This window comes from Dromaius novaehollandiae, chromosome 21, assembly GCF_036370855.1.
Source record: "Dromaius novaehollandiae isolate bDroNov1 chromosome 21, bDroNov1.hap1, whole genome shotgun sequence".
Taxonomy (NCBI): domain Eukaryota; kingdom Metazoa; phylum Chordata; class Aves; order Casuariiformes; family Dromaiidae; genus Dromaius; species Dromaius novaehollandiae.
This window is the reverse complement of record NC_088118.1, coordinates 1,739,914-1,755,336: the sequence shown is the minus strand read 5'-3', so window position 1 is coordinate 1,755,336 and position 15,423 is coordinate 1,739,914. Positions and strand designations below refer to the sequence as shown.

The 15,423-nt window shown below is 56.2% G+C and overlaps 1 protein-coding gene across 1 annotated transcript in view; it reads left to right on the top strand.

Annotated features, from left to right (window-relative positions):
- Positions 1–4,245, top strand: part of DSCAML1 (DS cell adhesion molecule like 1) — a 95,722-nt gene extending 91,477 nt beyond the window's left edge. Inside the window, exons 30-33 of the mRNA XM_064524191.1 lie at positions 165–317; positions 627–821; positions 1,897–2,208; positions 3,372–4,245. Coding sequence (XP_064380261.1) covers positions 165–317; positions 627–821; positions 1,897–2,208; positions 3,372–3,823 — 1,112 coding nt within the window. The 3' untranslated portion in view covers positions 3,824–4,245. The remainder of the gene's footprint in view (positions 1–164; positions 318–626; positions 822–1,896; positions 2,209–3,371) is intronic.
- Positions 4,246–15,423: the final 11,178 nt, after the last annotated feature.

Here is a 15,423-nt window from a genome sequence, read left to right as displayed (position 1 = left end):
TTCCATGACCAGCTAGGGAAACTTCCAGCCCTGTTGTGCCTCAGAGCAGCTTTGGGGGCTTCCCTGCAGTGGGAAAGCCGGGGTGGTGAGCTGAGCAAGCTAGCAGGTACCCACAGCAAAGCCCTGGGCAGAGGAGAGGTCTAAGTGGCAAACTCTCTTCCTAGGGGACGACAAAGCTACGATCCCGGTGACGGACACGGAGTTCAGCCAGGCCGTGAACCCCCAGAGCTTCTGCACGGGCGTCTCGCTGCACCACCCGGCTCTGATCCAGAACACGGGGCCCCTCATCGACATGTCGGACATTCGCCCCGGCACCAGTAAGTGCCTGCGCTCGCGCGGGGCTGCAGCGCGCGTTCGGCGGGAGCAAGCAGAGCCCTTGCAGGCAAGGGCAGACGACTGCCCGCAGCTGTGCCCGACTGTCCTCAGCAGCCAGGGTGTCCCTGCTGGGCCCCGTGCTGCACCTCACTGATGGGCATCGGCGGTGCCCGGCGTGCAGAGCCTATCGCCCCGGCGCTGGGAGTGGTTAAAAGCACTCAGGAAAAGGCAGGAGCCGCAGTGCTGGAGGGTGACGTGTTGGCTCTGGGCCCAAACCGCTCTGACTTTGTCTTGGCCCCTCCGTGCCACAGACCCGGTGTCGAGGAAGAGCGTGAAGTCTGCGCACAGCACCCGCAACAGGTACTCCAGCCAGTGGACCCTCACCAAGTGCCAGGCGTCCACCCCGGCACGGACCCTCACCTCCGACTGGAGGACCGTGGGCTCCCAGCACGGGATCACAGTCACGGAGAGCGACAGCTACAGCGCCAGCCTCTCCCAGGACACAGGTAAGCCCGCGTCGCCCGGGAAGGCTGTCCCAGGCTGTCCCCAGCTGCCGTCCTCGGTCCCTGCCAGCGTTAGGCACACAAGTTTATTTGGGGCAACCATAAGAACACACAAGGATCCCAGAATTAGAGTTCGCTGTTGGTGTATTTAATGCTTTAACAGTCCCATCAAAATACAACAACCGCTTCTTGTGGTTGTGTTAACATCTACAATCCAATTTCTATAAAAGACAATTAATAATACAGTAAAGCTAACAGACACAAACAAGTATTTGCCCTCTGGTGCAACTTCTCACCCTTCCCATGCACCTTAACGGTGAGTCGGTGGTGGTGAAGTTTCTTCTTTGCTCTTGGGTCCACTCCGGTTTACTGGGTGTGCTTCAACCCTGCACTTAGCAACTGGGTGTACTTTCCTGTCCTAGTCGTCCAGGGTCAGTTATATTATGATTATGCACATTGGTTAGTTCTTCTCTGTGTATTGTATGATTTCTTTTGGGGAGCAGAACCCTTCTCTTGTCTAAGCCTAAGCAAAAACTGAGCTAGAACAAGTTATAAGTAATAATATAGCTAAAACAAGCGCAAACCCACAGGACCCGACCTTTGGGAGGTTTTGCTGTTACAGCACAGACAGGAGAAACAGCAGCCACCTGATCTGGAATAAGCTGCAGGTGCAGCAAAAGCTTCTTACATCATTTTTGTAATTACAGCTAAAATTGAGTTAAAATGGGTTCAAGACCAGGCAAGGCCTGAGGCCTGGTACAGCTAAGTACTGTTTTTAAAGCCTAAGGCCTATTACTACTCTTGGCAACACTGATTTACTTGGGCCAAAGGCTTATATCATCTCTGCAGAGGCTGGTAAACGCAGGGATCCTGCTGCGAGCTCCTGGTCCCCCTCCCGGGGGGCTGCTCCGGGGGTCCTGTGGTGCCTGAGCCGGTGGTCTGTGCACAGTCCTGGGGCACAGCGGTGTGCGCAGACCAGCCGAGATACCCTAGACATTCTCACCACTAGAACGAGGTGAAAAGCAGCGTTTCCAGGTGAGGGAAAATTCTGAGGTTTGGCCCTGTCCTTCCTCCGCAGACAAAGGGCGGAACAGCATGGTGTCGACAGAAAGCGCGTCGTCCACCTACGAGGAGCTGGCCCGAGCCTACGAGCACGCCAAGCTGGAGGAGCAGCTGCAGCACGCCAAGTTCGAGATCACCGAGTGCTTCATCTCCGACAGCTCTTCGGACCAGATGACCACCGGAACGAACGAGAACGCGGACAGCATGACGTCCATGAGCACCCCCTCCGAGCCCGGCATCTGCCGCTTCACCGCCTCCCCGCCCAAGCCCCAGGACAGCGACCGAGGCAAGAACGTGGCCGTGCCCATCCCGCACAGAGCCAACAAGAGTAAGTGTGGCTGCAAGGCCTGGCACGGGGGAGTCCAACCATACAGCTGGGAGGGGCAGGTGATGTCTAACCCCCCCAGCTGTGCTGTCAAGGGGGAGGGAGCCAGCACTCTAAGCAGTCCTTACTTTTCCTCTGCCCCATAGATGGAGAGGAATTTGTCTCCCAAGGGGAATCCATGTTCCCAGGCACATGTAAATACACACTGAGAGCAGAGCGAGACCCCTCTGTTCCCCTTATGGACAGCGGTGATCTAAGAGTAGCCACCACCACACTGCTGTGTTAACTAAGCCTTCAGGCACCCTGTGCTCAGTCCATGCTTGAACCTCTCACCACCTTTTAGCCCGGCTAGAAATGTTTGAGAGCCTTCAGTACAGTAAGGTGAGTGCGCAAAGGATGCAGGCCGGTCCTGCCCAGGGCTCTGCAGTGGAGATGTTGAGTTAGCAACAGCATCTGGCCAGATCAGCATCATTGCACAGCCTTAGAAAGCACCTCTGTCGTGGTGGAGGTCTCCACCGTCGGGAGCACCAGGCCTCTCCTGCTGCCCGCTCTCCCTGCCGGCTCTGTCCTGGCCAAACTTCCTGGCTACGCGTCAGGAAGGCGCATCCGTCAGCACGCGCCAAGTGTGAGAACCGGACTAGCCATTTACAGTACCTTTATTGCAGGTGATGACATCAAAGAGAGGCTCCTGCCAAGGAGGAATAGTTAAGGCTCTGATCGGTCTCAGACAGCTGCCACCGCTAAAAACACATAGGGATGACCCGGAGGGGCTGTAATGAAGCCAGGAAATAACTCTTCTCCTGGTTCGTGATTTCCTTGCAGACAGTCTCCCCCACTGCCAGGCAGACAAAGTGGCCGCGTACGCTGTATGCTCGGCATTTCCCTTTCATAGTGCCAGGTCTCATTCATCTTCAGAGAGACGAGTATCAAAGAGCAGGGAGCGCTCCTCTCCCGACCTGCCAGGGAAGCAACAAAGGCAGAGCAAGTTCCCTGGGCTGCCAGCGCAGTTCACTTCATTTTGTAGAGAGCAGGGCAGCAAAGAACAGCGGTAAAACGCGCGCCGGCTCTGCCGCCCGCACGGGGTCGTGCCCTTGCTTCCAGCAACCAGCTCCCCACTAATGTCGGAGCGCTGCCGACACCTCACCCGGGCCCGCTTTCTCCCGCAGGCGACTACTGCAACCTCCCGCTGTACGTGAAGTCGGAAGCCTTCTTCCGCAAGCCGGACGCCCACGACCCGTGCCCCGTGGTGCCGCCCCGGGAAGCCTCCATCCGCAACCTCGCCAGGGCCTACCACACGCAGGCCAGGCACATGACGCTGGAGCCCGGCAGCAAGCCCCTGGGGCTGCCTCCCCCAGCCTCCTCCACAACGACTTTACCTCAAAGGACTCTCACCATGCCAGGCTCGACCAGCGCCGCCGCTGCGCCCGCTGCCGCCGCTCCTGCCCCTGCCGCCGCCGCCGCCGAGCCCGCTGCCGCCGCCGGCGCCGAGCCGCGCATGCCCACGCACACCAAAATGGGAGGCTCGAGGGACTCGCTACTAGAAATGAGCACGTCCGGTATAGGAAGGTCTCAAAAACAAGGGGCTGGAGCGTATTCCAAATCCTACACTCTCGTGTAGGAAACTAGGAAGCAACCACAATGAACTCTGCCGGTTTCCTGCGCTATTTATATTTAAATAACAAAAACTCTTGTACATAATGAACTCTTTTGTATAAATGAAACTATTTTCTTCTTCTCCAAACAGAAAAAGAAACCAGGGCACAAAGAATTTGATGTTACAGATTTAAAAATATAATATATATGTAAACATATATATATATATTTCACATCATTTTGAAAGGGGCACAAGGAAAGACTCAGCGACTTTTTTTTCCCTGATATTGTCGGTGGTTTTGAAAAAGGAACGTCTCGAAGACATTGCATGCTATTTTACTGTTCTGAAAACAACAGGAGTTGCTTCAATTTGCAAATGCTTATGTGTTAATACCTTTTTCTATGAAAAAAAAACCAGCGCTGTGTGCAATAAAGGTTATGTTTATACGTGGGTGTTTCCTAAATGAACAGAGCAAGAGGTGGTAGAGGGGACGAGGGGAGGATGTCGCGGGAGGAAGGAAAGGAGACGGCGCAGGGCGCCGAGGCGAGGCCGGGTGTCCGGGCACGCAGGGCGCTGCTGCGCGGCAAGGCCAGCTCCGGCAGCACCCCGCGGGGACATAGGCCAAGCCGGCGACTTACCCTGCGGCTCTCGCGGGACACGGTGAATCGCAGCGCAGCAACGCAGGCGGAGCAGGAGAAGGCAGGCGAAACGCGGCACGGTTGCTCCAGGTCGCGGCCGGGCAGTGACGCGCCGATCACGGCGACGAAGCTCAGCCGCGGTCCCCTCGGGTGCGGCGGTGCGCGGCACAGCGTGCTGTCCGGTGACTCCAGCGAAGCGCAGTGAATCGCGGCCTAGCTCCACCAGGCTGCGAAATAAGTCCAGCACATGCCCCCACCTTGGTTCATATTTTTCTCCCCCGTTGCAGCAATTAATCTCTAAAGAAAAAAAAAATGCAATAAACCCTTCCTGCGTGCACAGCTGCTAATGAAAACAAGCCCGGCTAAAGGCAGGCAGCACATGTCCCCAGTACCCCCAGGGCTGGCAACCGTCCCTCCCCTTCCCCGCTACCCAGGCAAGACGAAAATGGCAACGGCTGTTAGACACAGTTGTTTTAGTTAAAACAAAAGCTAGAACGTCACCTTCCAGAGGAAGGGCTGGTGCTATTTAAGGTCTAACTAAGAGCATTTTTGTTTCCTTATTTCCCCCAATTTACTAGCTACTATTTCAAACTGTTCACCATTTCTCAATCCATGCTTGGTACCCACTGGTTCCCTCTCTTCCTTGCAATGAACAGATAAAAAAATTCTATACATAAAATGGAAAGCTTAACTGCTGATTTAAGTTAAATGTTACAAGTCTTGAAAGAAGCACTGCTTTTACCACAGCAGTTACAATCTCTTGTTATATAGCATTAGCTTCCTTTAATACCGCTCCTAGATTTTTGTTCTAACTGAACAAATAAATCAATTATGGGCAAAAAAACATAGCTGGGGACATTACCTGCTATTTCAGTTTCCAGCTTGCAGTTCCAGTACCTGCTTGTGCTGTCACACTGGTCAGCAGATTCCCTCTTTGGCATTTGGCTGTTTCCACATAAAAAAAAAAAAACAACACTTTAAATCTACTGGAGTTGTAAAAGCCTCAGCAATAGCCTGATAGCTGCTTACTCCTTGAGGTTCAGGCAATGAGCTGTTACGGCAATTCCTGGTGCTCATTTTTATCAGTTTTGGTGATTACTTTGGTACACCTGGAGCCATCCTGTGCAAAGGTGCATTGCGGGGAGGGCGGCGTGCACCTCGCGGCGAGGCTGGCAGGGAGACAGCTGGGGAGCAGGCCATTTGCCGCAAGTGCCTCCGCTAATAGCTCCCACTCCTGTTTTTGCACCAAAAGCACCATCTACCCCTTACTTCTCCTGTAAAGCTGTCCTTAAAGCTGACAGCATTGGGGCATTTTGTGAATCGAATGGGCTGGTTCGAGACGCTGCGTTTGCTCTGCCTGACCCTCTCCTTTGCGCTGCTCCGCCGCGGCCGGGGCTCACCTGCACACGCTGTCTTTCGGAGGGAGGGCCGCGGAGCCGCCTGCGTTCGGGGAGGTCCGGCGGTGTCCCAGGAGTTTCCCAAGCGGTTCCAGCTTATTGCCCGCATCTGGAGTTGCCGCTTTGGCTGTGCTGAGACGTCACGTCAGGAGCAATCAATCAGCCTGCCTCCAAATCCACACATGAAACAGGATTAGGCTTTTCCTGCAGTATTTAGGATTGTTGTTTTTAATGTGAATCCCAAAAGCTGCTCTGAATAACATTTACTTCTATGCATGACTTTTCTTATGCATTCAATTTTAACACGTTTTTGGAGGCAATATAGCCACGGTGATTTTCCAATTTAGCATGCAATGAGTGCCTGGATTTTGTACAGCATTTGTGCACAGAACATAACCAAGGCAATTTAATGCCAAAGATCATGCTAAGCAGCTCTGACAGGGTCTTTTAGGACCACAGACAGCTTGGCTGGCTCGCTCTTCGGTAAGTAAGTCATCAAGGGACAATACCAAGGCGCACGGGTAGCCGGGAGGGGCGCTGAGCACTTCCTGGGGGCCGACTTACCGTGCCCGTGGGACATGGCCACACGTAACCGCGCCAAGGGACCGCGCGCGCTCTCACCTGCAAGCAGTGACGCACAGCCTTTTTGGGTGGTCAACATCCTCGTATAAATCAATCCTGTGGCTGCAGAAACGCTCCAAACACTCCTGGCAAGCTGTTGCAGCGCGTTGCACGTCACTGCCCCGACAACATGTCCTGTAATCATCAGCTCTCTCTTACACTGGTTAGCGGTTGCCTTCGACCAAGTGAAAGCAGTCCCTGTCCCGCCGGTCTCTCCCCGAGACCAGTGGGAAGCCCTGACAAGCAAACCAGCAGCTCTCTCTAAAATGTTCCCACGGGTCGCAAAAGCAGTTCAGTGCATGTTCAAGTTCAAAAACCTTTTCACAGTACAAATTTAAGTACGGCGCCAAGCACCCCACCCCCCCCAAAGCAGTGTCACGGCTCTGCAGCCACGCAGCACCGCTGAAATGCCAATCCCAGCGTTTGAATAGAAGAGGCAAGAAACGGCAAGTGTATTCTTGGCTGTGAGAGTAAGTGGATTAGCAAGATAAAAGGAAGAACAGCTTAACATGTCTTTATTGTAATCGGCTAGCACAGCTTTCCTTCTACATCATAGCAAGACTTCTCCACCTTCCCGTCCCCAGCAGTTACAAACCGTGGCATTGTACAGTTCATCAGTACAGTCCGAATTCCCAGCTCTGGGCCACAACGGGACACCAGCATTCCCGGCCCTCCCCGCGAACCCGCCGCCCTTTCGCAGTGGGGGCAGGCCCCCGGCCCCCCCCAGGAGACCCTACACCTAGTTACAAACCAGGCTGCTGACGGAGGGCGGCCAATTCAAGCCACACCAGCCAAACTCTGCCTTCAACAGGAAACAAGAAAAAAAATACCAAGTAATCAAAAGCGCTAGTTCGGTTTTAGGTCTGTTTTACTAAGTCCCTGCGCAGCACCCCAGCCAAATCCCCACCTCGCAAACCACACAGATCTACCGGCTTCAGGCCTGAGCCCTGCCCGCCTAGCAGCCACACAGCTCTCCCCGCTCCGGAGAGACGCGCCGAACCGCAGCAAGCTCAGCACTCGCAGCACGCCTCGCGCGAGGGGCCGCGAGCGGCACGCTGCATGCAGACCACAACTACCCGGCAGCAACTACGCCCAGAAAGCAGCCCAGAGACCAAACACCAGCACTTACAAGGTGAAGCTAAGTCTGGGCATCTGGGGCAGAGCCCACGTGAGACGGACTGAGGACATCTGTGGCTGGAGAGGGCAGAAAGGGAAGCCTGCCGCCTCCCTTGCCCCCCGAGTTAACCTCGGGGTCCTGTCCCTGCCACACCTGGAGCTGGTCCCTGCCCGCTCTCATCTCATTCGGCTGGTGCCAGACAGAAACTCCAGCCCGCATCCCTGCTCTGAAAGCAGGGCACCCAGCGCCCCCCCAAAAAGCAAGATCGGCTCACGCTCAGCACCCAGCGCAGCTCCTGCTCCCGTTGCTGCCCGCAGCGTGCAGCCGGCGACGTCCCATTCGCAGACGGCACGTTCAAAAGCTCCCTGAGGCAGCCACCCGGAGCAGGAGAAGAAAGGAGACCACTTCATCCTGGCCCCAGAAGCAAAAGTGAGGCACAGAGAAGGCTGTTGCTGGGCAGAGCGAGGCCCCAGGCAGCTGGCCGGCCCTAACAGCTCTCAGCTGCGCTGGGCCTCGCTCCCAGGGCCCAGCTGCGCGGAGAGCCAGCTCAGCCAGCCCCCCAGCACCGCTCCTGCTTGCAGCTTCCCCATGGCCTGCCACCCCACAGCCGTGGGGGCTGCCACCAAGGAAAGGCTTGGAAACACCAACCTGGGCGCTGCGGTCCCCTCGAGCACCCCCTCGCTGGTTGTACCCTGCCCACCAGTCAATGCCACTCGGGGAAGGACTCACCAGGAAGAGATTTCACTCTGACCGGCTGCCAACGCAAACACCAAAAGGGTATCTACAGCTGCGCACGCACCAAGAGCTACGTATGGGGGAGCAGGGTCACGGCCACCGCGGCCGCAAGTCTCTCTGGGGCACGGAACAGACGGAGGAGGGACGGTGCAGGGCAGGGGTGGCCGGCACATCTACTCCTCCTCCTTCTTGTGCTGCTGGTATCTCCTGAACTGAGTCTGGATGGTGACGGCCGCCTGCTCGGAAGGGTCGCAGAACTTGCTCTCGCTGCTGGTGTCGGAGGTCTCGTTGCCTAGGACGACAACCGAACATCACCGTGAGCACAGGCAGCTCTGAACGTGGCCCTGAACCCACCACTCGAAGGGGCATCTCCGGGGCACAGGGCGGCAGAACAGGGAACGGAGACAGACGGGAGAGAAAAGCCAACCTCTCTGCCAGTACTAAGCCCTCTATTTACACAGCTTTACTCCCCAAAGACCTCAGCTTCCCCGTGTTTAATCACCAAGTATGATACTCACTCACTTTCACACACACAAATAAGATTAGAAAAAAAAAAGACCAGCACTGTACAGCAATAAAGCTCTCATGCTGATAAATGGGAGCCCTCCCCACCCCCTGCTTAATGTGGCATGAGGGAAGTATTGTGAAATTCAACAGGAACTGAATCAAAGCCACTCAGCAGTGCTCTTTTAAGCGAGTGTGTCACTGCTAAGCACCCCCCGAGCAGCGATCAGAAATCCTGGTGCCAGATGCTGCTGTATAAACTCACCAATGTCACCTGAACCCATTTTTATTCACATCCGAAAAGAAATGGCAAACTAAAAAGATACATAAAAAAAAGTCCGTGTTGGGAATCAGCTCCCTCCTGCCCTGCTTAACAAGGTACATTGTCAGCTGTAAATCCTGCTCACTGCAAAAATCAAACGCCAGAGGCTGGGGAGCCACTGGGGGCATTTACTGCTCTCTGCTTCCAGGAACGAGCCCCCAGCTGTGTGGGCTGCTGACAGCTCCGTGAGAAATGCACCTGGCAGAGGGGCTCGGCAGGGCTCGGCAGCGCCAGAGCTCATCCGTAACGCCACGCTGCTGTAGCAACGCACGAGTGCCAGTGCCAGCCCGGAAAGCCGTCGGGCCCCTGACCTACTGGCGGAGCAGTGAAACCTCGTGATTAACTGGGCGGGGGGTCGCAACCCTGGGGTGGGAACACTTGGGGCCGACAGCCCGGGTCACCACAGCGTAGCTGTGCTGCCCTTGGAGGCACAAAATGCACCACCCGTTTCAAGGGGTATCACAGGTGCAGGCCAGGAGCCGTGGTACCGGACAAGGAGCAGCAGCCCCGAAAGCGTGCGAGCCCCCGCTCTCCCCTGGGAGTCCCGCGGGACACAGCCCCCGGCCGCTACCCCGCAGTGCAGCTTCCCCAGAGAAGGGCCGTGGGCACCAGCCCAGCTCCAAAAACAACAGTTCAGAGGTTTATCCCGAAAGCAGCAGCCGCGGCAGCCTGCCCGCTCCGGCCTCGCCAGGAGGCCTGCAGCAGCGGGCCCAGCCCGGTGCTGCCGGAGCATCGCCGTACCTGCTTTTATCCGATTACCAGCCGAGCTGCACTGAGAATAGACGTGGACAAATCCTATTTGCTGAGCACTTGACTTCATTAGAGGTGGCAGAGTCTTAGAAATAAGGGCAAGGAGGAGGAAAGGGGGACAAATTCAAGGTGGTTTTGCCAGGCCAAGGAGAGGAGGAAGGGGTCCATCCCCGGGGGACGGCTGGACCCGTGCCATTCAGCTGGGCTGGTTTGTTGTGTGGAGAGCTCCTGCCTTTCTAGACAGGGCAGTATCTGGGAGGGCTTCCCTTCTCCAAAGCTGCCTCCAAAACACCCCTTAATGATGCTTCACAGGGATGGATGTCCTGGGAGGAGAAAGAGGCCGGGAAGGGCTCACCCCCAGAAACTGTAGCTACCGCAATACTTGCTCTTCTGCTGCATCTCACAGTCACAGCCCCAGGTTTCCCCACTACTGAGGCCAGGACTGGCTCCCTTCCCGCTCCGCACTCACCTGTCTGTCCAGAGATCGAGTAGATGCTGTTGTGTCGAGAGCTCCTGCCTTTCTAGAAAGGTAGAGATCAAAAGTACAACAGAGTTAGTGATAGCTCCAGGCAGGGGCAGGGAGAACAGGCCCTTTCAGGCCAGCTGGGAAGCACTGAAAGGGACAGGGCTAGCTTCACTGAGCTTTCTGCGACCCATTCCCTTTGGGAAACTTGAAAATACTTACTGTTGTTGCCTTAAAGAGCACTACAGAGCTCTGATTAATTAATTTGCATTTGTGAGAAGTCCTCCAAGGAGGAGAAGAGAAAAGAGCTTTGTGTCAAAAACGGGATCTGGTGAGATTTGCTGGTAACATCTTAGGATGCTACACTGGCACAGTCTGGCCTCACTAGATCTGCATTTCAAATCAGCGTGCAACCGGACTTGCCGGGTTTGTTTGCTAGACTCCAGCCCCTGCCACCTGCCCCTGCAGCACCTGGGATGCTACGTCTGCTAGGGAATATTTTCATCCCTACAAGAAAGCAACTTGAACTCCTCTACAAATACATTTCTACACTTTTCAGCCTACCCTGCTTCCTGGAATCACCCCATCTCTCTGTCTTTGAAAGGGAGGGGGGAAATCTCTCCCTATTGCCCAAAGCTTCTGTTCTGAGCAGCCTGCTGGGTTAACACACATGTGCTGCTCTTTCTGGTTGGACTCTGCACCAGGCACTGCCCTCGCTGCAGTCCCGACGCATGCCGAGCACCTACGGACAACTGCTGCCACTAACAGGTCCCAGGGAGACCGCCCGGCAGGACGCTCCCCGGGACCTTTCCCACGCGCTTGGGACGCAGATGTCCCAGGCTAGCACCAGCACTGCCAGGGAAAGGCCTGGAGCTGCACAAGGGCCCCGCTGTCACGAGCTGGCATGTCCGAGCAGGGCGCAGCTGCTCAGCCGGCCTGCCTAGCCAGACGTGGCACGTCCGGGGCTCCCTGCACCTCCGGGGCCCGCTGCACAGAGGGGGAAGCCCTGGCAGCACAGCAGCCGCATCTGGCAGGTGCTTTACATGCAGCCAGCCCCAGAGACGCTCTGGGGGCAGGCTGGCAGCACTGGGTGTCCCCTCGGGCGCTAGGTTTGCTCTCCATCTGCAGAGGCCACTGTGTGTCCACCCGGTCTCACCAGGGAGGCACAAGCTAGGAATTGCCAAGGGGTCACTCTGGCAAAGCCGGCACTGAAATTTAAATATGCTCTGGGACGGCCAGCAAACCACCCCTCTCCCGACCGGTTGCCTTGGCTGACCGCGCGCAAGGAAACAGAGACCAGCACTCACCTCGCTGTCCCGGCTGGTGCGGCGGCTCTGTGTCACGTACTGGATCTGCCAGGGCAGCGGCTGATACACGAGATACGGCAGGGGCTCTTCATGGAAGAGGCTGGTCCCGAGCTGCAGGCAGGGAGAGGATTGCAGCAGGTGAGAGGGAGGGGAGAGGAGAGGCAGGAAGAGCTGCTCCTCCCTACCCCTCGCCACCGGTGATCACACCTCCAAGGTGCCGTGCTACCTGCGGCGGTGCCCAGCTTGCCTCCCTGGCACCGGACTGACGCGTGATTCTTGCTGCAGGTTCTCACCACGGCCCCGGGGACTCACGCCTCAAAAAGACAGCGAGTGCCTCGGCCCGGGTGCTGCAGAGCAGGGGCACAGCCAGTCGGGGACCCCTGCCCCAGGGCACGCTCACTGCCACACTGCTGCTCCTCCCACCGACAGCATAACTTTCTGGTCTGACATCAGGCTCACTCGCTTGCCAGAGCCTGAGGCCACAGAACAGCCCAGTCCAGGTTCCCCACTGCTCACTAGCTTCTGCAGTAAGATAATAACCTCACGCACTCCTAACTAACGCAATACACCTCCCAGAAATAAGAGCGAAAGCATTAAAACCCACCTGCTGCCAGGCCACCCCAGACTCACCTGTCCAACTGCTCTCACCACGAAAAACAGTGCCGTCATCAGGGTCGCCAGCATGGCTGGAGCGTCCGAGGGGCTGCTGTCGTCCTGGGAAATCAACACTCGGCGCGAGGCGCAGTGGTCTCGGAATAGCCAGCGACTGAAATGACCCCTTCTCCAGCAGGCAGCCTCCAAGTCCCTTAATGAGCTTACGGCTCGCGTTCATTCTGGCAGAGTAATTGTGCACTGTCCTTTTGCTCTTCTAATCGCTGAATTTCTCCAACATACGAGATACTGGCATTCCAGGAAAAGCAAATCCTCTTGCTCCCCACACACATATGCAGGCAAGCGCGTGCATACACACACAGGCGTGCACGCACCCCGCACACCTCCGCCCAGCTCTAAGGGAGCTGAGAAACGACACAGAGCAAGCCTGCTCTGCTCGCGACTGCTTCCCAGCAGGATTACAGCAAAGCCGCCGGCACCCAGAAGGCACCCACAGTGCAGATACGACTCTGGATTTCTCGGGGTTGTCCCGTGCTCTTTGCACAGCGGCTGCCTCAGGAGCGGGGCAGGGAACAAACCGAAATGAGGGACTCAGCGACTGGAAGTGTTGGGTTCAGCTCTTCCAGCGCTCGGTCCATGCTGCAGTGGGCAAGCCCCTGGGTACACTGCAAGTCATTTGTACTTAATCAGGCTTCTAATTGATTTTTCAAATTTAATCAGCAACTGTCAGGGAAAGGGAGCCCTCAACAGAGCAAGGCACAGCCCAGCCCAGAGTCTTTTGGGTTACCTGTGGCCAGGCAGCACCAACATCCTTGGACGAGGCAAGCCGTGAACAGGCCAGCAGCAGCAACAGCATGAGACAGAGTATCGTTCTCCTCCCATACAGTGGGGGAGAGGGAAAAAATGGGCCAGAAAAGGGTATTTTCAGAGCTGGCAGAACTCCAGAGCCAGTGCTGCACACTGCCTGTGTAGGTCAACGGGAGCTACATCAAGAACCACCGCCCTCAAAGGCGCTTACCTGGGCAACGCGCGTCGCTGAGTCCTGCCCCAGGAGCTCTTACTGCAGCTCTCCAGCGGGCATAGACACACGTGCAGATCAAGCGCAGCAAGAACTGGGGTAGTTCAGGGTCGGGGGGTCGTCCGTGTCTTGTTTCTAAGGACATGCATCCATCAGCCTCCATTTCCGCATGGCCAGCTGATGCACATTTCATTGTTCCTATGCCAAATCCATCCTTCAGCTTCAGCAGCTCTCCTCCCTTCCCAGCATGTACAGCAGCAAACACACTCCTTCCTCTCCAGCCCTCCCTGCACAGACAGACCACAACTGTGCACAACATCAGCCCAGGCCCTGCACGCTTCTGAGCGCCTCGTGCATCCTGGGACCACATTTGCCTTTCTGTGCTTTCTCTGTTGCACCAGCAGCTCAAATCACGCTATGACCACCCAGGCTCCCCACGTCCCCATCCATGCTGGCCATTTCCAGCTGACAGTGCACCGAGCAGAAGACGCAGAGCTGGGAATATAAGGGCAGGTGCTGAACCTCCCCTCTGCCCATCCCTTCCGTGACTGCCTGCGTTCCACATCCACAGTCTCTCAGCTCTGGAGAGTCCCCAGCCAGGACACCGCTGTGAATGCCCCACTTGGACGGAGGCAGCCTCTGCTGCAGCGCTCTGAGACAGAGGACAAGCTGAGTCTCTAATGAAAGACCACCTTGAAAGGAAAATCACAAAGGGGCAAACATGCACAGCTGGGAAGGGCTGGCTCCGGGTGTCACGGGGCTGCTGGAAGGAGATAAGAAGGGAAAAGGAACAAGCCACGAGGAGAGAAAAGCATGTCACCAATCCTGCCTGATTTACGGTGAGAACGTTATTCAGCGATCCCAGCAGCAGGACCCGGGCAAGCACACTGCAGCGACAGCGGGACCTAAACCACCACTTGGGGAAGAATTCACCGCTGCTCTGAAAAAAGGGGAGAAATCAGCAGCGACAGCCAATCGGCAGAGTTTGCCAATTTTAATACATCCCAAGCTGCCGGAGAGCAGCTCCGGAGCGCGGCCCGGATCCGCGCAAGCGTGACGCAGCCTCATCCTCCCGGGAGGGCTCCGCACCCAGCTAGGGCAGAGTCAAGGGGCCGCCGGGAGAGCGAGCCCGCAGCTCGCACCGCCGCGCGCTCCTGCGGGCAGCCCCTCCGCCAGCCCCCAGCTGCGGCGGCCTTGGGCTGCTCCGCACGCAGCCTGCCTCGCAACCTTGACATAAAGCTCCAGACTGAGAGGACCATGGTAACGAGTCTGGAGGACAGTTTTATGAAAAGGGCAGGATGCAAGCCCATGAAAAGCTGTCCTGCTGGCTGAAAGCCCCACGAAGAATGGCTTTTGTAGTTTTGTTTTTAGCTTTCTCTCTGCCCCTGCATTTGCTACCCTAGCCAGATGCTCCACAGAATAATGGTACTAAAGCCACAGCGAGCGGAAGTGGCCTCGGAAATTGCCAGCGACGACCTTGACAAGAGAAAGCATCAAGCAGCCTGGAGACAAGCAAGGGAAAGATGGGAAAGGTGAGCACAAGCTGGATATCTGGGGCTACAAAACCGGGCAAGAAAGCATCTCATCAAGAAAAAATAAAGCTATAAACATCACCACCACACAAAACATACCCAGGTTGATTTAATTTGCATACAAACAGGGTACAACCGGTATCACAAACTTTAAGGGGAAAATAAACACATTTCAGAACAGTATTGCTAGGAAAACAGGCATTTCTCCACACTACGCATATATGCTTTTCAGACCACACAGACTGGACTCAGCCACATGGCTTTGGGTACCGTGTCCCACTGACCGACCACCTCCTCGCGCTGCGGAAAGCCACAACAGCAGGCTTCTTACAAAAACAACTGCCTGGAAGGCCTGCCACGGGTCCTGCCACTAGCAGGGAAGCCAGAAGCAAAATCCCTGCAGACAGGGATTGGTGTAATCTGCGAGTAGACAGGAAATCTGTGTTTTATCCACCCCTTCCGATGGAGGGATTCCTCTGGCCAGCTGCCATTCCCTGTGGTCATCCGAGGTCTCCCCGTTCGGCTAGCGCCGACGAGAGCTAACCCGGATTTCCTCAGCGAGGACATCGGCGTGATGTTTGCTGCCGGCAGTGCCGGGACAAGGCCTG